This window comes from Pelmatolapia mariae, linkage group LG16_19, assembly GCF_036321145.2.
Source record: "Pelmatolapia mariae isolate MD_Pm_ZW linkage group LG16_19, Pm_UMD_F_2, whole genome shotgun sequence".
NCBI classification, from domain to species: Eukaryota; Metazoa; Chordata; class Actinopteri; order Cichliformes; family Cichlidae; genus Pelmatolapia; species Pelmatolapia mariae.
Window position 1 is genome coordinate 2,087,771 of NC_086241.1, and position 25,332 is coordinate 2,113,102.

General features: G+C 41.0%; 1 protein-coding gene across 1 annotated transcript; it reads left to right on the top strand.

Moving 5' to 3' along the window:
- Positions 1 to 143: 143 nt before the first annotated feature.
- wnt10a (wingless-type MMTV integration site family, member 10a) lies at positions 144 to 23,782 on the top strand. The gene is made up of 4 exons (XM_063497830.1): positions 144 to 555; positions 2,168 to 2,433; positions 7,363 to 7,736; positions 21,782 to 23,782. Exons 1-4 carry the CDS (start codon positions 494 to 496, stop codon positions 22,289 to 22,291), a joined length of 1,212 nt encoding a protein of 403 aa, XP_063353900.1. The 5' UTR covers positions 144 to 493; the 3' UTR covers positions 22,292 to 23,782.
- Positions 23,783 to 25,332: the final 1,550 nt, after the last annotated feature.

Sequence of the window (25,332 nt, forward strand, 5' to 3'; positions counted from 1 at the left end):
TTAACGAGGCACTTGACCTCCCTCGGCGCTCTCCTACTCCCCGAGTGACGCAAAAAAAGTGGGCTGGCGAAGCGCTAAGTGCAGCAGTTTAGAGGACTATCTGTGCGCTACTCCAGCAGACTTCATTTGGAGCGCCTATATAGGTTCAGTCGTCTCTCTCGGATGTTACACCAGAGCCTTGTTGGCGGAGATACCGGCATGAGAACGGATGCGTTCGAGAGGCTAAACGCGGACTTTTCCTCAGACTTGTAACAACCCCCCGCTTCATTCATTAAGTTGGGAGGTTGATGAAACTTTTCTTGAATGAGTCTCCCGCCGCTGGCTGGCGCATCTGGATTCAGGTTAGTCGGAGCTGTCAAGTCCAGAGTTCAATTCTTCAGCCGGAGCCTTTTACCCCGTTTTTAAACTTTGTGCCGAAATATTGGAATTAGTTTAAACCAAACTCTTAATTTTGACAACTTTTTGTGAACATTTTTTATTGCAAGACGCAAAAATGGAAAGCTCGGTCCTGAGAATGACATGCGTCCTGGTGGCTATCTGTCTCTTGGATAAAAGGTGAGTGAAATTAATACGGAATGCAGTAATTCTACTAAAACTTTAAGTCAAGCTGCTGTTTTAAAGCAATTAAAGAACATCTTTCATTGAGCCTTCTTATTTGAACTTAAAAATCTGTTAACAGGATGTTGTGAGGAGATGTCAGATTTATCCACGTAAAATTTGTATTTCATTCATTCAGCTAAATGTTTCACTGACAGTTTTGAGGGTTGTCTGCGCCTAAAATATAAATATAATGAAGTGTAAACAGTTGTGTGCTTTCTTTTTTTTTTCTTTTTATTCTTTATTATCTTGAACACTTTTGCCCACATGCTGGTTCCAGCTGTAAAATTTGGAAAGGCAGCTTTTGAACTTGTGCTGCTCTTTACTCTCAGAGCCGGAAACACAACAGGTACCAACAGAAGTCAAACTGGAATTGCAAAGCCACAAAAAGCAATCCCACACTGAAAGTGTAACATGCAAATGAATAACATGCAGTGGCAAGTTGTTTTATTGATTGATTGATTTTTTTTAATCGCTCCAAAGCTACTGTTGCTTAGATAATCGGCACACTGTGTGTGTGTGTGTGTGTGTGTGTGTGTGTGTGTGTGTGTGTGTGTGTGTGTGTGTGTCTGTGTGTGTGTGTGTGTGTGTGTGTGTGTGTGTTCCAACACTGACGACTTTTTCTTCTCTTTGCTTCGTGGAGAAGTTTTGCAGAAGACACTCTCGCAGGTCCCACGTGTTTACGAGACTATAAGCAGAGTGTGTGTGTAAATGCTATCTCTTCCCCACACCTGTATTTGCGTGTGCATCTGGGAGTGTGCGTGGCTGTATCCGTGTGTTGGCTGGCTGCATGTGCGGCACACACAAACCTGTGTTTTGCCTGTAAAGATAATGAAAAGAAAAGCAGGACAGCCTTCAGTCATCAGGAGCGCATCGTGTGTTTTTCTTATTACTGCTGTTACTCTTCGTCTGTGGAGCACAAACGCGCTTTAGAGGCTGTCAGCTGAATTATTGCTGTTCACACGATTGACCTGAAACAGAAGCTGAGACAGTTGAGTGCAGAGACACACCTTACTGCTAATAACAATTTATGTGCTAAAGTATTTCCTCTGGTTATTTTATGTGGCAGGTATGTAGGGTTTTTTTTTTTTTTTGCCTTAATTCATTGTGCTGCTATAAAAACATCCTGAGTTAAGTATGCATATTTTTAAAGACTTTAAAGGCTTAATCATTTTCTTAAATATTACTTTTATTTAAACCAATGGCAAAACAGATGCACAATCATAAACTGAATCAATCTGAAAAGTAGAACATACTAACAGATTAAAGAGTACAGTTCCCCTCCGAAACCGCCAGCATCTGGAGATGTTTTTATCAGCGCTACCACATAGCACACACATTTGTGTATTTTGGGGGTTTTACAGGAATCGGTTAAACCAGGGACCAACAAGTCATGGCAGGGTGCAGTGGAAAGTGGGTGTCGAGGTGACACCAGAGGAACATTAAAAGAAAACTTACGAGTCCCACTGTAACAAACCTTCGGAGACTAACACCAGTACACAGAAAAGACAGAAGATTTGACTTGCACATTTATCTTGTCAGTAACCTGATCTATACTTGCTCCGTGCAGGGTAGACTCCAATGAAATCTTGGGCCTGAAGCTCCCCAACATCGACCCAATCCTGAATGCCAACACGGTGTGTCTGACACTGCCAGGTTTGACAAGGCGCCAGCTGGAGGTGTGCATGCGTAACCCAGACGTAACGGCTTCAGCAATCCAGGGAATCCAGATTGCCATCCATGAGTGCCAGCACCAGTTCAGAGGGCACCGCTGGAACTGCTCCAGCCTGGAGACCAGAAACAAAATACCCTACGACAGCATAGTCTTCAAAAGAGGCCAGTTTTAACCTAATTTTTCTACTTAAAAAAAAAACTTTTAAAAGTCCCAATATATGAATTACACAAAATTTACCACACAGTGTTGTCTAAAGCGGGTGAATGAGTTTAAAAGCTTCTTTTAGTGAACTATGAAGGTGAAATGTCACCACAGGTTACCAGGTATGAGTTTGCTCTTGAATCAGACTGTGGTTTCCTCCTCAACTGCACTTCAATGAAGTACCTTGAAAGGATAGGTTTAGAAAGATTAGCTGCCACAGAGATACAAAAGCTCCCAAACAAAAGTTAATATATTTCCTCAAACAAGATTATAAAAAGAGATTATTTTCCACGTAGTTCTAATTCATCAATGTTAACTCGGAAATAAGTCCTCCAAATGAACAGGTTATCTCTAGTTGTCTCTCGTTATCTCTAGTTATCTGTAGTCACTAGCAGACTGGTATCTGCTTTCTAACCACCTTGCTGAAGCTTCTCAATAACCCATTCAAAAGAGCAGGCAACTTCAAAAGCAGTTAGTCACCTTCAGATTACCAAGCCTCATGCATATCATTTTTCCTTGACGCTTTGTAGGGCTTGGAGCTTTGCAAGTCAGCCACAAAGGATGAAAGAGGAGCTTTAGAGTTGGGAAGCCTTCAGATGGTGTCATCGCAGGTTATTGACTGGAAAAGGCATCAATTTCTTAGTAGCCTGAGCACCTGGATAGATACAACACACAATGCGGTTGGTAGTTTGAGTCTTGAGTTTAGCTGGCTTTCGATTTTACTTTCATCTTAGGAGTTGCAGAAAATTGGTTGAGATGCTCACGTGTATTGCTTTGGCTTAGCTTTGTGAGTTTTTAGTGAAAGTTTTTCAAGAAAAGTGTGGAAAATTGGCTTTTTTAAAATTTCCCAAAGAGCGTTTCTCGAAGACACTAATGATGACCTTACCTATCATAAAAAAAATCCTACCATCTCTGCAAGAAAAACCATGGTTTGTAACCCTCACTGAGGACTATATCTTATCACTGCCATGAAATAACAAAAATATATAATAATTTTAGCTGCAGTAAATGCTTTCTCACCTCTGGTCTTACTTTCACTCCTAACTGACTCATTGAAAAGCTGTTTGTCATTATTAGCAGAGGCAGTTGCTCGTTGTCTGGCATCCCTGGTTTGCCTCGGGTGCAGAAACTCCAAACCACTGACATAAACAACCTCTTTAAATCGTGTGATTCATCTGTTACATGTTGATACGATCCTCTCCACACAAGCTAAAAAATGGATACAAGTTGACACGCTGCAGCCATCATTGCGTGCCGTTACAGTAAGCATGAATGCTTTGAATAAGGGACGTTTTCAGAGGTGGATTATACAGAATTGTGGAGGTGAGTGCATGTATTCAGTGCAGCTCCTCCTGAAAAAACTAAAATACGCTCTCACATGAGGCTCGTGTATACCAAACTGGTATTTTCTTCCCGCATCATGTACTGCAGCAACAAGTTTATCTGTGGTGTTAAAAGCTCAGAATTGAAGAAAGTACTTCCAACCGGAAAACTCGCTTACTCGGCTACGCTTGCAGGGCTTTCTCAAATCCTACATGTGACGTTCTAAACAGGTTTTTGAATAGATTATCAGGTGCTCTACATTTTAATATTTATTCTGGTGTCACTGCATCGGATGGTGCTCAAATCCTCTCTGCTGATGGTTTCTCGATAACTTTTACGGGTCTATGTTCATTCCCATTTAGCCCGCATTAAAAACTAGGCTAAAGGGAGGCCCCAGCAGGACGGAGACGGACAGAAATAGGAGAATTGTTCCCTCTCTTTCTGTGTCTTTCTGTATTTCTTTCGCCATCTCGTTCTCTGTCGCCATGTCTCTGTGTTCCCTGGCTGGGCTACTCCTAATGCTTTTTCTTCCCTTGCCAGTGCAAGTGCTTGTGAATTTGCTCTCAGCACTTTCCCAACTCTCCGAGGCAAAAGCACAAACCTGTTTAGTCGGTTTCTGTAACACAAAGTGACAGTTTCCTTTGAATCTTTAATTCATTTTGCCACTTCCTCTGCCATCAGTTCAGCCGGGCGTGCCACAGCCGGTGAATTATTTGTTAGATTGATTTGTTCCCGGTCTTCCGGGTGCTCGCATTGCAGTGCCCAGCTCGGAGCAGGTCAAGAGCTAAAACGGGCTTTCTAAGTATGAGGATGTGCTTAAGTGCCATGCTGCGCTCCTCTCCTGCTCAGTGTAGGTCAAGGTGGTTGGGTGGGGGTGGAGGAAGGTTGGGGGCTCTGATTGTGAGTCAGTGAGTCAAATTATTTATAGACGGTACAATTTTAGAGTGTGTGCATTTATTTCTGGGGTGTATTCAAAAATACAATTGCTCCTATTTACATGTTAAATATTAAGGAAGCTATCATGTATTACTGTATGATATCAGTGGATCGCATGCATTTCCTCTTAAGAGTCAAAGCAGAGTGAAAACAGAGATTAAAGGATATCGGCCATGTGAAAAATGAAGATTGCCCAATATCAGCAGTTTGCTCACAAGGTGTTTATAGCTTGTTTTTACTGCCTCCAGTTGGCAGCTTGTAAGGATGATGACTATCAGCTTCTTTGCTCTCTAAAAGTCAGCCAGCCTCAGCTCACTGAGCTATTGTGGAGGATGTTACCACCGGTGGAGACGTTATTTCAGTTAGAAGAGCCATGTGAACATCTACTGTAGTTGGAAGCACAGTCATCATTCAGAATATGACAATATCCTGAAAACGTCCTTTTAACTTTTAGAAACATTGTTACTGGACTCCCTCTGACTATTATGAGAACAGCATTTATCGTGCAAAGGCAAATATTTCTATGCATACAGCAACAAAAGTGTAAACTCTTACACTATATCTCACTAAAACAAAAATAATCAGGGTTTTATTTTCAAATTTATTAATAAGGAAGTAACTTCAAACCCTGCTTAAAGGGGCAGATCCAGTTAAAAGCTTTTTTTATTTGACTCCAACAAGCAGCCTGAATCATTTCCCCTTCGAGCTCAGTGCTATAAACCCCTAAGTGGTTTCTTTTCATGTTTTCTTTACAAGTTTCCATTATAACCGTAGCTTTTCTGAAACAGACCGCCAGTGGGGCTGCTTTTATACAACCTGAGGGTACCTTGACAGGCAGTAAGCTGAGATCTAACAATAAACACTGTTGAGGGCAGGAGTGCAAATGACTCTGTCACACTTTATCCTTCGGTATTCACGGATTCCACAATTAGATATGGATTTCTTTCTTTTTTTTTTTAGCGTACGTCCAGTGCACGTGTGTGTGTAAGTGTAAGGAGAGTCTGCTATAACAGCAGTCTTATGATTTACAGGTCAGTCGTCCTCAGATACACTCTTACATGTGCTGCATGCAAGTTACGTCATGAAGAAAAAAAGGGATGCATTTAACTCTAAAAGCAAAAGGAGTCACATGTCATACGTGGATATTACACACACACAGTCATTCATCTGCCTCCTTTACATGGAGTAGCTCCTTTTGAGTCAATTTAAAATGATTACAAGGTGAAAGCTGCGGTAATGAGCCTCTCTAAGTTAAACACATGTACAGCTCATTTGGTGGTGAGTTGTCATCCAAATAGAGGAAACGACAAAAGCAAAGATCAAAGTACAGCCAGCAATCAGCCCAAAGTCAAAGACTAGTAACAGCCGGATTAACAGTTAATAAGTCAAGTCAATTTTACTTATATTGCACATTTTAAAAAGAACCCGGTTACAAAGCATAATAAAGACAATAACTGAAAAAATAGTCTAACCATGGTTAAGAACAATGGCTAAAAATAATCCAGTAAGGGAGCAGTATGAAACACTGACAGGGAGCTTGACCAAACCATGAGGGACCTCAGAGTTGACTAAAAGCAAATGAAAATATGTCTTTGGAAAAATGATCAGTTGCTGAACAGGTTCTTATGTGGAAGGCAGATTATTCCAGAGCCCAGGGACAATAACCGTAAAGGCCCAGTCGCCTCGAGTTTGTAGGTGAGAGAAGTTGTTGGAATGACCTCACGGACCTGGAGGTAAAAGATCTGTAATTTTCTGTGGAGCTAATCCATGGAGTCAAACTATCCTTAACAAAAGCAAGATTTTAGCTACAGTTGGTGTGTGTGTGTGTGTGTGGGTGTGTGTGTGTGGTTGTGGAGGTTGTCACAGGAAGGAGTCACAGCTCTATTTAGTCACAGTGTGTGAGTACCCCGTGAGTCCTCTGATGGGAGTGGTGGAGCCTACGAAGTTTGGAACACTGAATTGTTATTGTCCCAGATGTTTCCTCTGTTCTGAGTCTTGGCCTGTGCGCGTGTGCATGTGAAAAGAAAAAGTTCTGCGTGTTATTTATGATGCATAAAATAAAGAAAGCAAAATGCAAATGTGCTCTCACATTTACATGCTCAAACTTTGAGCATGTAAATGTCGTGTAACACTGTAACTGAAACACAACTGTGTGGTATTTATAGTGCTGTTTTCTGTAAAAATCAAAAATGTACAACAAGTAAAACTTTGAATTGGTATCTTAGTCATATAAATGATCAGTCACTGCAAATTTCACTTCTCTATTGTTCTTTTAGCCAGCAGTTCACTTTGGTTTCACATATATGATGGTGTATTCTGCTTAAGAGTTATTAGAAATTCTCAAAGTTTGTCAACTCTGTCTCAAAGTGAAACATTTGCCTCTATAGCCACTGACATGGTCCTCCGGTTAATCTTTGTAAGAACTGATGATTCTTATGTTACTTCACACACAGCAGTAAAACACTGAGCACCATTTGAGAGCATACAGTCCATCATCCTCCGGGTGACTGGCATTTTAAATGAAAACATCTTTCCACTTCCAAAGTGTTTCCTGGTTCTGACACTTCTTATTATATTTTACTTTCACATTAGCTTAAAACAACATGACTATGCTGCCCCTCTACCTGCAGGTTTTCGAGAGAGTGCCTTTGCGTATGCCATTGCAGCAGCGGGAGTGGTGCACGCGGTGGCCAATGCCTGCTCCATGGGCAAACTGAAAGCATGTGGCTGTGACGAGAAGCGACGAGGGGACGAGGAGGCTTTCCGTATCAAACTCCACCGCTTGCAACTTGAGGCCATCCACCGAGGGAAGGGTATGGTGCACGGTGTTATGGAGCACTTCCCGGCTGACCTGCCAGGGCCCCAAGACTCGTGGGAGTGGGGCGGCTGCAGCCCTGACGTGGAATTCGGAGAGAAGTTCTCACGGGATTTCCTGGATGCCCGTGAGACCTACAAAGACATCCACGCTCGTATGAGGCTGCATAATAATAAAGTTGGGAGACAGGTGAGTGAAAAGTGTGTGTTTGTGGGTCTTTTTTCCCCACGTTTGCATAACTGCTGCTATTTTGTTGTACTACATTAAAAGATTTTAACATCAGACTCACAATTTACCACAAAACAAATGAAAAAAAATAAGCTCAAAGGGCCGATCGTAGATACTACTCATCCGCTTCTGTCCTGTATCAGTTTATCAAAAATTACAGTGTTTTCAGCTGTTATGAAAGTTTTAGAGGGTCAGGGGTTGTCTTTCAGAAGTGTTTCATTCTGCGTTATGTGAGGTTTAGGTTCATGTGGTCATTGCGATTGAGTCCTTCCTCAATAACGTCTAAAGATTTAGAGAGCTGGTAAAATAAGGGATAAGAGTAAAAGTAAACAGTTATTTTGAAGCCCCTGTCCTCAAGCTTTAACATAGTTATATTAGATTATATGGTCACAGGGGACGTCAACTCAAAAGCATGGATGATGCTAAACTAAGCAGTAGAACCAGTAGAATCTCATAAAAACTACTTTTAAATCTCAGAAGGTTGATTCTGTTCATCTGGACGTTTTCAGTGGGAGAAATGTTTCATCATCATCAGGTGACGTCTTCAGTCTCAGCTGACTGCAGGTTTCCAGCCTTATAAACATGACATTTGCACAATGACTGAAACTAGCACCACTGAAGGAACAATGAGCTGTGAGGTCAGTTATTAATATGCAAATAGTCCAACAAGTTCTCATCCCAAAACGTAACATACGACGCCATGTGACAAATTGTCGGGATGTTATGCTTTCGGAAACATGAGAACCGTTTGGAATGAATCTACACATGTACATTTGTTTTACTTTCTCATCATTAATCACTTTGGAAAACACCAGCTAATACAATTAAGATTGTGGTTAGGGTTAGGGATAAGGTTATGGTTAGGGTTGGAATACACGGATGGAACGTGTGTTACGACCAGGAGCATCATTCCATTGGATTCCATTCACAATCGTATCATAGGGACGCGGAAGGTTACCTTTTGTGTTCCTATGGGATGCCTCAGGACATGACAAACCCTCGGTATGTTACGCGTTGGGAATGAGAATGGTCTCAATAGTCATGTTATGGGACTAACTGACCTTTTATGGTCACTTGGATGAGCGACGAATCGTTTCTCCCACCGAAAACATCCAGATGAACAGAATCAACCTTTTGGGATTTACTTACCTGGATGATTGAGCGCGCATCAAGACAACTACTTTTAAAGTTTATTGGCTTTGTCCCACACTAAGCTTGTCTAACAAAAAGTGACTCTCAGTGTTTGATGTTAGAATTCAGAAGCAACTTTTGAAGCGCACTTTAGGAATTCTACTTTTATGCTTAACACACGTTTGTAAGGTTTAGTGTAAGCTTAACTGAAACTTAAATTTATGGCGTATTGTGAAAGTGATGAAAATAACTGTGTTATTTTGTTATTAAGGGTAAAAGTAGCACGAGCTTGAATGGTTTTGACATATTTGTTCTAATTATTAGCACATTACTTGAAACACAGTGTCTAAACGGTTCAGTAGGACAACTTGACTGAAGAATTGTCTCTTCAGAGAAAAAACAACTTCACCATCAAGCCGGTCGTCTTCTAAGAGAGAGGGCGCGTTGTCAGCCCAGATGAACTGCTTTGTTAAAATGGTCGTCATATCCTGCTGGTCATTTTAATTAGTGTCAGATCAGTCAGGATGTCATCCAAAGCAGGAATCATCCAAAACACAGCACGTCACTGACTGTGTGGTTTACAGTACAGGGTTCGGGGTATTTGGGGTATTTAGGACATAGCACAATACACTAAATGAAAAGCATCTGTATTTTCAAAACTTTGAAAATTTCGAGCATTTTTTAGTTGATTGGGTTTCAAACGATGGAATAGAAAGATGTAAATGACCGTGATAAGCAGCGGCAACGTCCAGTACTGCGAGGGCAGCAGAGACGAGAAGCGGGCGTAAATTGCTCATTGTTCCCCATTTCCTCCAGAGTAATTTGGGCCTGTATCTTTTTATCAGTTTACTTCTGGTTTCCTTGATTATGCAGACAAAACACAAATGTGGAGTGCGTAAGCCGAACTGAACAACAGCTGGCCTCCCTGTAGTAGAAAGAGTGATAAGGTGACATAACCTCCAGTCAGTACGGTGGAAATGTGAGTAAACAGAAGCGGGGGCTGAAGTGAAATGAGTAATGAAACAGTGATTCATTTTTCTTTTGTAGTTGGATTCATCGCGTGCATGTTGCTTTTAATTATTTTGAGGTAGAAAACTGAATCATGCACAGTGTTATTGCAGCACGTTCCAGGTTGTCTTTCTTTTCTGTCAATCATTTGCTGTGTATTCATTATTTCATTCAGGAAAATCTGTTCCTGTGAGCTGTGGTTTGGAGTTCTTATATGTGCTAACGAAAGCAAACTAATGGGCTTTAAAAAGTTGTATTTATAGCACATACAGTAAACTCACTGGCAACGTGTTAGTGCTGAGTCAGGCCCTCTTTTGCCTTCAGATCTGCCTGAGTTCTTTGAGGCACAGATGGAACAAGGTGCTAGAAATATTCCCCTGAGATTTTAGTGGATATTAAGAAGATAGCGTCAGATTTCTGTGCTGCACATCCATGATGGGACTCTTCTTTTCACCACATCCCAAATGTGCTCTGTTGGACTGGGATCTGGTGACTTTGAGTACAGTGAAGCAGTTTGATACGATTGAATCTTTGTGACGTGTTGCGTTTTCTGGCTTGAAGTAGCCATCAGAAGATGGGTGCACCGTGGTCATACTGGGATGGACATGGTCAGCAACAACACTCAGGTAGGTTTGGAATTGAAACTATGCTCATGTGGCAGGAAGGCGCCCAAAGCGTGACAAGAAGTTATGCGCCATGTGATCGCACCATCACCAGCAGCCTGAACTGTTGATACAGTGTGAGATGGATCATGTTTTTTACACCAGATTTTGACCCTACCATGTAAATCTCACAGCAGAAATCGAGGCTCTCAGAGTAGTTAATGTTTTTCTCGCCTTCTGGTATCATTTTTGGTGAGGCCGTGCAAATTGTAGCCTGTTCTTAGCTGACATGAGTAGCATCCGTGTGAACTTCTGATGCTCTTCTTAATTGTAGCAAGCAGTTATTTATCTGCTATCAGCTCAAAGCAGACTGGGCATTCTTCTCTAACCGCTGGCATCAACAAGGCATCCTTGTCATGGTTTTGTGGGAAAATCCCAGTAGATCACCAGATTCTGAAATCCTCAGACCAGCCCATCCAGCAGCAGCAACAATCACTTAAATCACTTTTCTGATGTTAGCGTTAAACATCTGAAACTCTCCCATGGATGCCTTTCCTATTGTTTAATCATGACCTCTGACCTTAACTGAGCCAAGTGAGGCCTGCAGTTTTTTAGATGTTGTTCTGGGTTCTTTGTGATGCACTGGATGAGTCGTCGCTGTGCTCTTGGAGTATATTTGGTAGGCCGGTCACTCCTGTGAAGGTTTAGCACTCTTCCAAGTCTTCTCCATATGTGGATGATGGCTCTCACCATGGTTCACTGCAGTCCCAAAGCTTTACAAATGGCTCTGTAACTTTGAGCCTACTTTACTTTGTCAGACAGGTTCTAGTGGTTTAAATGATTTCTTGATTCAGCAGGTCTGGCAGTAATTGGGTCTGGGTGTGGCACTTAAATTGAACTTTGCTTTCTAAAAATGTGGTTAATCACAGTTAATTCATGATTTAACAAGCGGTGCAGTTACTTTTTCATACTTTTGCATTAATAAAGGAAATCATCATTTAAAAAGTGCATTTTGTGTTTATTTGGATGATCTGTGACTAATATTAGGATTTTTTTTTAAATCTAAAACATGAAAGTGTAACAAATATATAATGTGTAACAATATATTTGTTACACAGGCTGTTAGCTAACTAGCAGAGATAATTCAGTAACTAGCGAACGTCCCATACAGAGCATTTTCCATTTGCTAGCTTTGCATAACTTGTTTCCAACATTTGTTGCTAGGAAACATAATAATAGATAACCGTTTCAATAATAAAGATTTCATTTCAGGTAGGACAAGTGAAAACATTAAGCCATTGTGTAACTGTTTTGAAAAATAAATATTTTTTTAGTAAAAGATATTGAAGCGATTGCATGCAGTAGAAAGACGTAATTTCCTTTTTCCTTTGTTTGTTGGTGCGAATAAGTCAATCAACTTTATCATTTTTTTACAATGACACGTGATGATATATCAGATATCAGATATCATTGTCACCAACTGTTTACTCTAGGTAATCTCCTTTGACTGACGTGATGATTGACACAGATACCAATTACTTCATTAGCCTTATATTACAGCGCTTCTTTATTATACATTTGGCGTAACCTTAATTACACTGTGGACGTGAAAAAAGATCTCATTACCAGAGACGTCAGTTGGCAAATAAGTGACAACAACAGGCGAAAATCACTTTAGCTCGCTGAGAGTCGTGGTCGAACTTGTATTTTGGTTCTGTTTTTTTTTAAAGAAACAAACAAAAAGATTAAAAACAAGTTTATCAGCCACACTTCCATCTTGCAGGTGAGAACAGCAACAGTAGCTCAAAGAAAAACAACCTATAACTGGCAACATACACTTTAATTTCCTTTACAGTTTAGTGTTTAAAGGAGGGTATTTTGAAATTCTGTTTATTGGTTTCCTTTTTGTCACATGACCTCGGTAGAGTAAAAATCTTTTACTGTTGGCTAATCTGGTACATCTGGTTATCCAAAACTGAAAACAAAAACTATTAGTTGGACTGGAGTGGGAGGATTTTGACATTGCAAAACTTGCTCAGTGGATACTTTTATGGTAAATATTCTTAAAACTAGTCTTCAAATATCAAACCCACCCCAACTACAGGGGCTTCTCAAAGGGTCTCACCAACTTGTTGGGTTGCAATAAGTGCTTAAGTGAGTATGAGACACAGAGGCCGTCCTGTGCTGGAAAAAAGGCAAAGATCAGAGAGAAAGGGAAACCAAGAGAGGAGGTGGAGCAGAGGGTAAGGTTAGGAAAAAAGACAGGGAGTAACAGAGGACAAATTTATGAGTCATCACAGAGGTGGTACTGTGAAATACTGATAGGTGCAATAAAACCCTCGCAACACACACACACACAGCTCCTAGAATCAAACAGAAAGCACTGACAGGTGGGGCCTCCTCAAAATAATGGCCACCCTTCTCTGTGTGTCTTTTGCTCCCACCTACCCGCCATCACCACTTCACCTCCTTCCACCCCCTGCCCGACTCCCCTCTTTCAGAGCGGCAGTCTGTTAGCAGAGGAATGCGGTGGTTTTTAGCGGGGTGTGCATGTCGCCTCATGCCCACCCCAAGGTTCTCACGACGTCCCGTCTTGTTTTTAGCCCTAATTAGTGGCTGCTGGCAGTTTGGAAACAGATGTTTAAAACCCTGCAAAAGATTTTAGACTTCAAACACCAGGGCGGAAAGTAGAAAGAGATTCGCCCTTCCTTCCCTCCCCTCTTCCCCCTCTCCCGCGCTGCCTCCTCCAACCTCTTTGCAACAGGCCTTGCTGCAGAAATATCACTGTACACTTTACATATGCGCACAAGCTTCAATTTAATTAAAATAAGAGATTTAAATAAATAAATACTATATAACAATTATTACAGAACCAGCCTCTCCAGCCCCTCAAGCACAGTCCCTCCCTTTGTTTGTTCCTCTGGCTTTCTCCAGTTAAACAAACAAACTCCCGTTCAGCCGTTATAAGAGCGCTTTTAAAAGGCCGGCGACATGTTTTAAGAGTTTATGACATGGAAACTCATCATCCCAAAGTAAATTTCTTGGCAGAGTCACAGCGTTCTTATCAATCATTTAAACAGCACACCTCAAAACAAATGCTTGGCACACGTTCTTGTGTTCGTGTTGCAGAGCTTAGAGCCATTTCGAGGTGCTGTTGAATCCTGCCTGTTCATTAGGCAGGTGGTGACAATGCTGGCTATGTAACAGTCTGCTGAGTTACTGGCAAACATCTTCTTCGTAATTACAATTTACCATCAGGGCCTGACTTCAGGGGAGTAAGACGAGATGGTGTGTTGCTTTGCCGGGAGTAAACTATACGTTTCAACTCCTCTTCAACCCCTTTTCAAGCATGTGCAACTGGCAACTCGCACTTAAACATTGGTAAACATTTGAACGCTTGCCATGACTAAATCATAATAAAGTTGTGTTCATGATAGCACTTGTGTCTCTGGTATTTCATGGACGCAGGTGAGCTTGCAGCAAGTGCAGCGCTACGTGACAGGGTGCAACACTGCAGTTTTGGCTTTGAAGTAAGAATAAAATTGCAGGTACCCTTCATCACCCGTATTTGCGAGCATGTCAGGTTATGACGGGATAAATAGGTATGTTTGTAAGAGGGACTTAAGTCAAATCCTTCAGATCTAATGGGATTGCTCAAAAATTGGAAATGGCTTAGCAAAGATGGTGCAATATACTGAAGAGATGGGGAGTTTTGGCATCTACCCACACCGTTAGCCCAAGAGTAGGAGGACACAGAGAAGTGCATTGTATTGTTAAGTAACACTCTGGCAAAGAAAACTGCATGTAATTAGATTCAATAAGCCAGTATTCAGTATTATTTTGTAGTGTTGATGTTTCCGGGCAATTAAAGACTTACTTTGTGAATTTCAAGGCATGACGCTCCTTCAGCGGGGCACCGAAGCTCCTGTAAGATTTATCAAAGTCATAATTAAGTCATTATGAATCTGAGCAGCAACCCTTCGAGAGTCATCTCAACCAGCAAAAGTGGGACTCTTACATCTCTTCACGGCTAATATAACCCTGGAGCGATGATGATCTGTTCTTTGGAAGCCAGTTGTGTTAATGGACTCTGAAACCACACGAAACTGGTGCGTGTATGCGTGTGTGTGTGTGTGTGATCAAAAATAGAAAGATTAGCCCTGCAATCCTCAGACGCCATATCATCAGAGGAAGGCGGGGCATTCCTGAGTCCTGACAGTACAGTCGACCTAACACACACTCTGTGGCATGTATGCATAAGCATGCATACACACAGATACACACAAAAGTGCACAAGGAGGCAAACGCTTCATAGTTCAACAGGTGGAAGTGCTTATGCTGGTAATAACATTTTATTAGAGTCTCTAAATAAGTAGCTGTGGACAGCGTCTGCAGCTAACAGAGAGTAAATGCTATACATACAGCTGCAAATTCACACGCGTTCTGTGTAGCGCAGATATGTAGCGCGTTTGCTCAGGAAAAGCATGTCACTGCGTCTGCATGGTTGCGTGTGTGTTTGTCTGCATACGCTTAACTGTTCTTTTGAAGCGAGGCGTTTGATTTGTTTAAAGTGATGTCTGGGTTTAATGTGTTGCTGTGGGATTTGTTTGTGTGCTTTGATATCGCTCCGGCTTGCTGCTTGGCTTTAAAAGTCCTTTAGTAGGTTTTCTTTGAACTGACAAACACAAGGCAGCATGCAGACTAGTCTGCTGTTTATCCACTTAACTGGGTCGACGGTGGGACACGCAGACGTTAGATTAGGATTTTCCCAAATACAGTCGGTGGTGATGACACGAGGATCGGCCACTGATTAAATTCAAAGCACCCAACGAAACAGGGAATATCATTTTTATGACTGAGTTGTGTTATTAGAATATTGCAGAAATTGTTTTTTAAAGTAGATGAAGACGGTGTTCTGATAAACCATCCTACTTTGGCAAAACGTCCTACCGTAAGTAGTTTATGCACATTTCTGTTGTCACAGAGTAATTCCAGCACAAATTTAAGTAGGTATGACGGTTTGCCACTTAACTTTGCCCATCAGAGTATGCTTGTAGTCATAATTATAAAGCCAGGACGGTTTGGCACTTCATTTTACCCGTGGAAGTATGCTTGTAGGTAACATTCACAAAGGTAGCATGGTTTGGCACGTCATTTTACCCATCAGAGTATGTTTCTAGCTCTTATAAACAAAGGTAGGATGATTTGGCACTTAATTTTAGCCATTAAAGTATGCTTCTAGCTCATATTCACAAAGGTAGGACGGTTTGCCACTAAATTTTATCTGTTAGTATGCTTGTAGGTCACATTCACATTCACATTCGCCACTTAATTTGGTGTTGTGCGCATGCGCAGAAACAACGGGTAGGATGGTTTGTCAGGTAGGATGGATTCCCAGAACAACGGAAGACGGAACTTATACTCACAGACAAACTAAGACAATGTTACTTTGTGTCGAGCTGCAGGACTTTCCCTGAGCTATTCACCAATTGTTTTATTACAGATGAGTCAGTATTGACTAAGGATGACAATCCTGCTGTAACATTAGGCTAAAAGGAGTGTGGTAATACTTTTACCTTTAGCATACTGCGATCCTAGATCACAGTGTGTGTTATGAGAGAGCTGCCAAGGGCAAGTGCACGCAAGAAATGTGCCTCATTAAGTTTGTGTGTTCTGTGAAAAAAAACCTCCAATTACATACAGAGGTTTGTTAAGCACACAGGTAAAAATTCACTTGACACATGATGTACTTCTTTTTTTTTTGTAACAAAACACGAGTCATTAAATAAGCAAACGTGTAATAATACTAATAATATTAATAGTAACAGACTGGTAAGTTGTCCACGGTGGACCCTACCATCTCCCTGTGATAGCTAGAAGAGAAACCCCCATCCCTCACCCTCACCCACTCCCACACCATATTCATGTATATGAATGGCAGCCATCACTGCCTGTTAGTGCCCTTTTTTTGTTTTTTGCTCTTTTCTCTTTTTTTTCTCCAGTTAAATGCATAAAGTGCCTAAAATACTCGTTCTATTAATTAATGCACTCTGACCCATACTCGGGCGCTCTTTGATCTCTACTTTACTTCATCCACCCGTGCTCGTTGCACAGTAGTCTGCTTGTACTTTTCCCCAGTCTACTGTATTATGTAGCCTACAGTCCTGGTCTGCCACCAACATGCTGTATTTGATCTCTGTCTGGGGTTGTTTTATAGATGCCTGTCTCTCTAGCCAATTAAAACTTACCAGATGTTTGTCCCTAACTGTGGTCCACTTTGAAGAAGTCTGTAGTGTATGTGCTGGGTAAACCAAAGCATTAGTCATAAAATGGCATTTATTAATAAATTCTCACTCCAGTGCTTTGAAAGGATAATGTTTAATGCAGATAACTATTCTTCATCAAATGCGTTACAAGGATTTAAGACCCAAGAATGCAGTGAGCCGCAAATTAAGATTTCTTGTTTTCTCTAAAAGCCGGCAGCTGTTTTATTTGTTTACCACATTGTCCTTTTTTATTCTTCCCAAACTCTGGCTGTAGTACCTGAGCACACTAACAGAAGTAAGTGTTACTCAAGCTGTGTGTATGTCCATCTCTCGTTGCCAAGATACTCCCTGCTGACAGGTTTGATACTGCTGACCACAATCTAATCTATACGGCTGATAGACAGGCGATTTGTGATAACACCCACACACACTTCTCTCTCTCTCAAACAGCCTTTGTGTATCAAACAATGTATCTAATCCTTTGGCTCATCTCCTCCTTCTGTCAGCCTCTTTTCCTCTCCCCACCCTTCACCTCTGAATTTACCTCACATTCCTTCCTCCACAGGCCCTAAATGCCCTCGGGGTTCATTTTCAGGATCAAAGATCAGATTTCTTTCTTGTTTTTACATCTACAATGACACATTTAAAAAACATAATTTAATCAACATTTCAAATGTAATCTCGGTACACAGTGAAAACACAATATTACTGCACATGACCACTTATGTCTGCTGTGCATGTTTCCTGCACAGGTAGTGTAGAGCTGTGTGCAGAAGCAACAAGGTCAGCAACATATTTGGTATTCATGTTAAATAAACAGCTGTTGGCCAATGCCGGTAACTTTGTTTTCTTTCAGAGAAGGGTTAAGCGATTAGCGTGACAAACCAGGGAAGGACAAACGGTAACCGGTAAGACCGACTCAGGCTGTGAACACGAGTGTGTGCATCATCGTTTCCAAACTATCACACGGCCAGAGTGGTGTCAACAAAAGTTCGTCCTTTTCAAATGAAAATGTAGCGGGCATCATCTAACTATATATACTGATATATATTCTTACATTTTTCTGTGTTACTTGTCTGTGTCTCCTTTGTTGCACAGTGTAATTGCCCCAAGGGACAGACAAGTAGGAGCAACTGTAAGAAACCAAAAGGAAAAACTAACAACCTTTCATCTGGTCATTAATCAAAACAGTCTCATTCTTGAAGCCATCTAGATCTGGAAAAGTACACTTAATATGTTGATAAATGAAGAGGGACAGGGGGAGCTCATTATGTTAGGTTACCAACACAAAACCTCATTTTAGACCGGCTTCATCTATAAATAGATGAAGTCAACAAGTGAATGTTGTTGACTTTTTATTCTGTTTGTCATCTGTCATTTCATCCTTCGTGAAAAAGAGGAGTTAGCGCTCAGTGAAACCACAGCAATTAATAAATGTGAAAAAGATATCGTATTATTAAAGGTAATGTCTTTATTTCTACTTGCATAAAATGTCCTTTACCAGTGCTCCTCTGATGATCAGATGAACCAGCGCAGCATGTCACACTGATTTCATGTTACCTTGTACGTGTCTTTCATCTGCACGTCAAAAGAATATCTTACATCTCCCACACACATCAATCACTTTTCACCAGCAGTTATTTTCTTTTGTTGAGGTTTTAGGAGCTTGCAATTTCTTTTTCAAACTTTACCCAGTCAGACGACAGGGTGTGCACCATGCCTCATGTTTAAAGAATAAATACACCCTGAACAAGAACTCAAACATTATTCCTTTGATGCTGCTTTGACAGATGTCTTAAAATTTAAATGGAAAGAAAGACGCTTCCCTGTGAATCTAGCCAAATGTTGCAAGATGCAGCAGAAATGCAGCAAAAATTTGGACACAAAGTATTGAAATGTCTTGCAAATCTGTTTGGCTGCTTTCTCACTTTATATCAGAAACCAAAAGCAAGACAAACACTGCAAAGTTAATATTGCTGCATCGATCTGAGTTATCGATCAAAGTATTTGTAGTTTGGAAAAAAGCGAGTGAAAGACTTGAAACACCTACTTGCCTTTTAACCAACGTGAGAGCAAGGTTCAAAATGTTGTCTTAGAGATGCTCACAGTGTTGTCGTTACAGGAACTGTCCATGTGCCAGCCTCGGTGTTCACATATCTGTTCAGTTCTGTTTTATTTATGTTTAACAGTCATCTCAACCATGACTGTGATCCGGTGACTGTTGAGATCAAAATGAAAGTTTGGCAACAGGTGTCATCGAGGAAATCATGGGCACATGGCTGATACGAAACCTTTGCAAGATGCCCTTTAGTTCTAAAAGTTAGGGTATGATTGTGACTGTGCAGCGATGGGTCGAATGCATGCTGCTCATGGATGTGAAAAGCAAACGTTGATGCTGTCTTTAGTGATGCATCAGAATTCATTCACAGAAGCCTAGAAATCTGTGGCCCATTTCTGCAGAGTTCCTCACTCTTCTGACTCTTTGAGCGTTCATAGCCTTCTCCTGAGGAGGAGCGTGCTGTGCTGATTTCACTTCTGCAGGTCTCTGTGTGGATTTGCTTTGTTGCACTTTGAAATTTAGATATGGAAGCCAGTCGTGCTGTGCAACTGACTGATTATGCACAGCACACTTATCTCCATATGCACTGTGCATATCAAGAAAATATTTTCTTTTATGTGAATTTCTCCACTCTGATAAACATGAAAGATGTTTTTAGGGATGCTGCTGTTCTTCTCCGGCAACAATATCTCATATTGAGAAAGAAACTTTCTCTTTAAGCTGGTTGTTTTGTTGTTTTACTGTTCTTTGAAAGCTCTGTCCTGCTGCGAATATACCATCAAACAGTAGCAATGTGGATGCAATTATGACTCCTAGGTCAGTTTGTCTCTTTAAGGTTTAAGTGGGTTGGAGCGTTTCATGATTACAGACTTCGCTGTGTGTTTAAGGCCAGCACGTTTGTGATTCTGGGGTTGCCTCTGGTCTCATGTAAAAACTGAGCCAGAAGTTACAATGTGAACTCAGTGCAAGTGCCGCTTGAGCAATTATAGTGTTGTTTACCATAAAGCCGTACAGCGTCTAGTACAGCGTCTCCTCGCCACTGATCACAGCGTCTTGAAACTTTCCTTTCAACACTCCCAATGACAGTGTAACCATGTTTATCCAAAAAGCACACTTCTAAGTCACTTTCTGTTATTGTAGCACATTATGAACATACAGTGATGGGCAAGGTTAAAATATTTTGCATTCTTTTGCACGATTGTTATAATATAACATCTAAATGGCTTTAAAGTGTAGTATCGGTGCCTCCAACGTTTAATTTTCTCCACTTAAAAGGCTCATTACTGGCAAGCTTGAGTGATGGCAGAAAAACATATCTCAAAACATAAACATGTATTTTCAAACACTATATGTAGGATTTTGCAGCTTTAAACGGATGCATCACATCCCATTGGCCAGAGCTGATGTGTTTGTGCCGTTACTCTGTTTTCTTTTTTCCTTCTTTTTCTTTTCATGTTTTTAATATTACTGGTCACCTTTGAACTTTGCCTCGGTGGCAAACACGAGGGTTTTCTTTTCATGTGCATTTCACATGTTTGTCATGTACAGATGACTCACGCCTTTACTTGGCAATGTTAGCTCAAGTCGAAAACCCACAAAGCACAGCATGAAACAGTGTGCTGCACACACACAAAAACCCCTCAAAACATTACGACATTTACAAATTGGTCCTGCTACCTCTGCATAAAACAGAGACGACTGGGTATTTGATTTTTGGCTTCCATCCTAATTGGCCCAATTTTGGTAGGTAACAAGATTTATCCCTCATGTTTTTTCTGTACTTTCTATTTTTCCTCTTTAAAAGATTAGATGGTAGATGGTTTTGCCATAAAATTTACAAACACAAAAAAACAGAGCTTAACAATATAAAAGCAGAGGAACAGCTCAGGCTTTTTACCACATACATAAAAATGTGAATATAGACAAATACCCACAAACACCTTTTCTGAAGCCATGTATTGATTCTTGTGTGATTCCACCTAAAGTGAACAAGTGTGGGTGAAGTTCTTCTTTTTTTCATGTGTATGAGAGAATAATCACCCTTATTGCTAGCACATGTGTAGCATGTCTTTAATTGTGCAAGTGTCCAGTGTGTTGATAGGGGTGGCAGCAGTATCATCTGTCAGTACTCTGGGTGGCCTGGTGTTCCTGTTGGTAATTGGATCTTAAAGTTTAGGGCTGGTGATGACTGATAAACATTCACGTGCACACACACACACACACACACACACACACACTGAGATGCACCGAGGGTTTGCCATGAGAGATATATGTGTACGCAGATCCTGCACCGTTCGCTATAACGGGATATTTTGTGTTTGTTTATGTGTGCAGATTTGGATTGTAGACTCCATAAACATTCTTTGAGGCTTAATGTAAGAATTAAATTGTGTGCAGTGTAGTAGTGCAGTGTTTTCGTATACTGTATCAGGGCCTGCAGTAAGTAGCTCAATGAGCAGATCTAGCTGCTGATGTCCGTGCAGTTCCATTGGACAGCCTTAAACTATTAAAGTGAAAATATGTAAATAGTGTTATGCTCTGATGCCTAATGTGCAGCTACATGTGGGTTATGCTCAGAGTCTCTACCTGATGCCAAAAGATGAATAATGACAGCGCTATCTGTTTGGGTGATACCTGCATCCATGTGTGTTATTTGATAGCAGCATATTTAACAACATACTGAGAGTCAGACCACCTGGATTCTTCAGTATGGAGCCAATGTTTCTTCAAGCATTTCATTACATGCTAGGACAGTGGCTTGCATGGTGAAATAAAGTCAGTACAGCAACACGCTTTATCTGTATATGTTAACCTTAAAATAAAACCAGTAATCGAGACAGGTGTTAATCTTCTTTTTTTCTTCTCTCTGCTCTTTTCCTCGCCTCTGCTTCCTTCCTCACTCCATCCCACTCTCTCTCCTTTTCTCTGTGTTTTTCCCAGGTGGTGCTCGACCACATGAGAAGGAAATGCAAGTGCCATGGGACCTCGGGGAGCTGCCAGCTGAAAACCTGCTGGCAGGTCACTCCAGAGTTCCGGGTGGTGGGTTCAATCCTCAAAGAACGCTTCCACATCGCCACGCTTATCAAGGCTCACAACCGGAACACTGGACAGCTGGACCACTCCCATCACAACAACCATCATCACCATCATCAGCACAATCACAATCACCATCACCATCGGCGGCGACCCAGCATCAACGAACTAGTCTACTTTGAAAAGTCACCAGATTTTTGCGAGCGAGACCTGGGGTCGGATTCAGCGGGCACACAGGGCCGGATCTGCAACAAGACCAGCCCGGGCATGGACAACTGTGAGAGTCTGTGCTGCGGCAGGGGCCACAACATTCTGCAGCAGACGCGAAGCGAACGCTGCAACTGCAAGTTTCACTGGTGCTGCTACGTGGTCTGTGAAGAGTGCCGGATAACAGAGTGGGTCAGCGTCTGTAAATGAAGAAACACACACCAAAAGGCTAAACAAACAAAACGGAGAGAAAGAGACATTTTTTAAGCCAGAATATTACTTTGAAATGGGGACATAACCATAAGTTGTGTGCCCCGTTCTTTTTTGCGGTGGACTGCAGTTTTTCTTTGCAGAAAAGATGTGCAAGGACAGAGTGGGAAGCAGTTGAGCCAGCAGAAAGATAGAAGTGTATGTTGGTAAAGAATGTGCACATGCAGCATATGTGAAAAGGTGCCACAACTCAAAGACCTTGGATGTATACTGCCTTCATCACGAGGTCAAGGAACATAGTAATTTAAAGATACAAATCTGAAATAAATTCAATATATTGTGACTGGCACAGAGCTGCATGAGAGTCAAGTGAGCAAAGAGGAAGTTTAAAGTAAGTAGTAGAGAGAAAGTTTGCAGGTGAACATAAGATCTGCATAAAACTTAAACTCAAGTATATTTCTGAAACAGATCGTACACCAAAAGGTTGTCCCTCGATCCTCAATTGCAAGTACCATCACTTATAGCATAGCATAAATCCAGCCATGGTTATTATATACCTTGTCTCCTATCTGCTACATGTAGAGGCAAAACGTCAGGACTCATAGTGCACACAGTTTGACAAAGCACTTACATATCTGGGGCACTGAAGGATTTTATACCTTGTTTAAGGACAGTTCAGAATTTTCCATATTTATTTATAGCAGCTATCATGTTGCACATGGAATACATTGAATGATTGTCTGGCTCAACTGAAAGTCAGTGTTACTACCCCTGCCAACACTAATAATAATGTTAAAAATGTAGTCACACATTGTGTTAAAAGAGGTAGAACTGATTTGATTTGCAGTGCTGCATTTATGAGCAGAACACGACAATGACCTCTTTAGAAACAGCAACGATGAATTTGAGTGGCTGAAGTCTAAAGATCAAAAGTGTGATCTGAAACCCGGATTGTTGGCGCTGACTCCAAATATCAAAAAAACACTTCCTTTTCTCTCATGGTGGCTGTCTAGATACTGTAAATGTTTCCACTAATAAGCTTCAGACAGACCAAAAACCAGGTCTATACACTATAAGATTCATTTCATAGTCCCTGTTCGAAAACCGCTTGAGGCACAAACGTGTACCGGTGTATTCAGAAATCCTTGAAAATGTCGCACAGCTCCAGATTTATGTCATCCAAAATGTGTGGTCCATGTTGTGTGTGGTACGTAATGTAAGAGGACCGAGAACGGTTTTCATCGTCAACATGATCTGAACAGCACTGTAAATAAAAATGAATAATGCTGCACCGAATACCATCAATAATTTTTAAAGTGCCTCAGGAAACTGAGTGCGCACAAACACGCTCCAGTTCCTCACACTATAAACATCCAAAACTGTCATCAATCAAATGTTTCCTGTTTTGTGATGCAATGTAATGTGTGCAACACTGTAAGCTTTGTGTAATATATCTACACTCACCTACTTCACACTTCTTTGATGTGTACTACAGGGATATTCTGATGTCAACTTCTAACTATATATAAGAAAAAAAGAACATTGATATGGATTTCTGCCTATACACATTTATAAGATCATATTTGGTTTCATGAAACCTGTATGAGTAAGGCTCCTTATCAGACAGTGTAATTTATTTTGAGTAAATATATTTCTGTGTTGAAAGCAGAGAAAAAATCTGGGATTATATTTCCAGTGTAACAGTTTATTTTGATTCTGATAAGTAGTTTGCACATACTTAACTGTGTCCAGGAAAACTCTGGGAAGATATCAGCAATATGCATTTTTTTTCATGTCATAAATGTATGTATGTGTTTATTTGTATGTTTTAATATGGTTATTATCTAAGTTATTTTATTTTTGTGGATAACTTAATATTTGTAAGACAATAAAGACAGACCATAATAATGAAAGAAGCTTTAATGTGATGAATAATAAAGAACCTGAAAACAGTGGATTTTGGGAAAAGAAACATGTAATGTTTATTATTTCATGAACCATGCTGAAGATGATGAATTCTTTGCTTACTCAGTGCTACAGTATATTAGGCATCAGGGATTTTTATTTCTTCAGTTTCAGCTCCATGAAAAGTCGATAATCCCCCTGATCATCAGATCTTTCTTTACACTGTAAGGTCAAGACCCTACAATACTACAGAGAAAACTCCAACAATCAAATTACCCCCTATGAGCAAGCACTTTGGCGACAGCGGGAATGAAAAACTTCCATTTAACAGGAAAAAACCTCCAGCAGAACCAGGCTCAGGGAGGGGCGGGGCCATCTGCGTCGACTGATTGCGAATTAGAGAAGAGAGACAGGACAGAAAAAATCAAACACGTAGTTATTTGTGAAAAAATGGGTCATTCTGAAGATCTCAATCAATCAGTGCTATTGTAATCGGTCGGTGCTCCGATTACACATTCGTAAAATTTCTTCCCTACTTCCACGATCAACTGTAAGTGGTGTTATCAAAGTGGAAGCAACTCAACCACAATGTGGAAAACCATGTTAAGTTACAGAGCAGCATTTCTAAGAGGGGTCTAGTATGTAAAAGTTAAAACTTGTGGGAGCCTTAAAGAAATTCTTTCAAGGCATTCCTAAGATACTGCATTCACAAGAATGACACATACAGATGTACAGCTAGACAAGCAGACAACACGAAGCCTCTGGTAATGGCTGGTGCTGGTGTGTGTGTGTGTGTGTGTGTGTGGGGGGGGGGGGGGGGGGGTCATAAATCATTTCGAACGATATTTTTTTTCCAGTGATTTTTGTGAAGATCAGAGCCAGGGAAAAGAAAATCTGCTGAGTTCTCTTTTAAATAACTTAGTTTGTTGCAGCCCCAGGCCTTTGTGCAGGTTTGCAATGTGCACATGTGTTTTTGTGTTGCAGGAGTTTCCTGGGTGGAGATTCAGGAGATGGTTAAAAATGCAGAACACCTGGCTAGAGCCCTGCCCTGGTATTTAAAATCTCTCTAGGCCTTCCTGGTGTCCACTTCTGCTGCATCTTCATTCTGGTCCTGCAGCAGTCTCTGGGCCTCATTT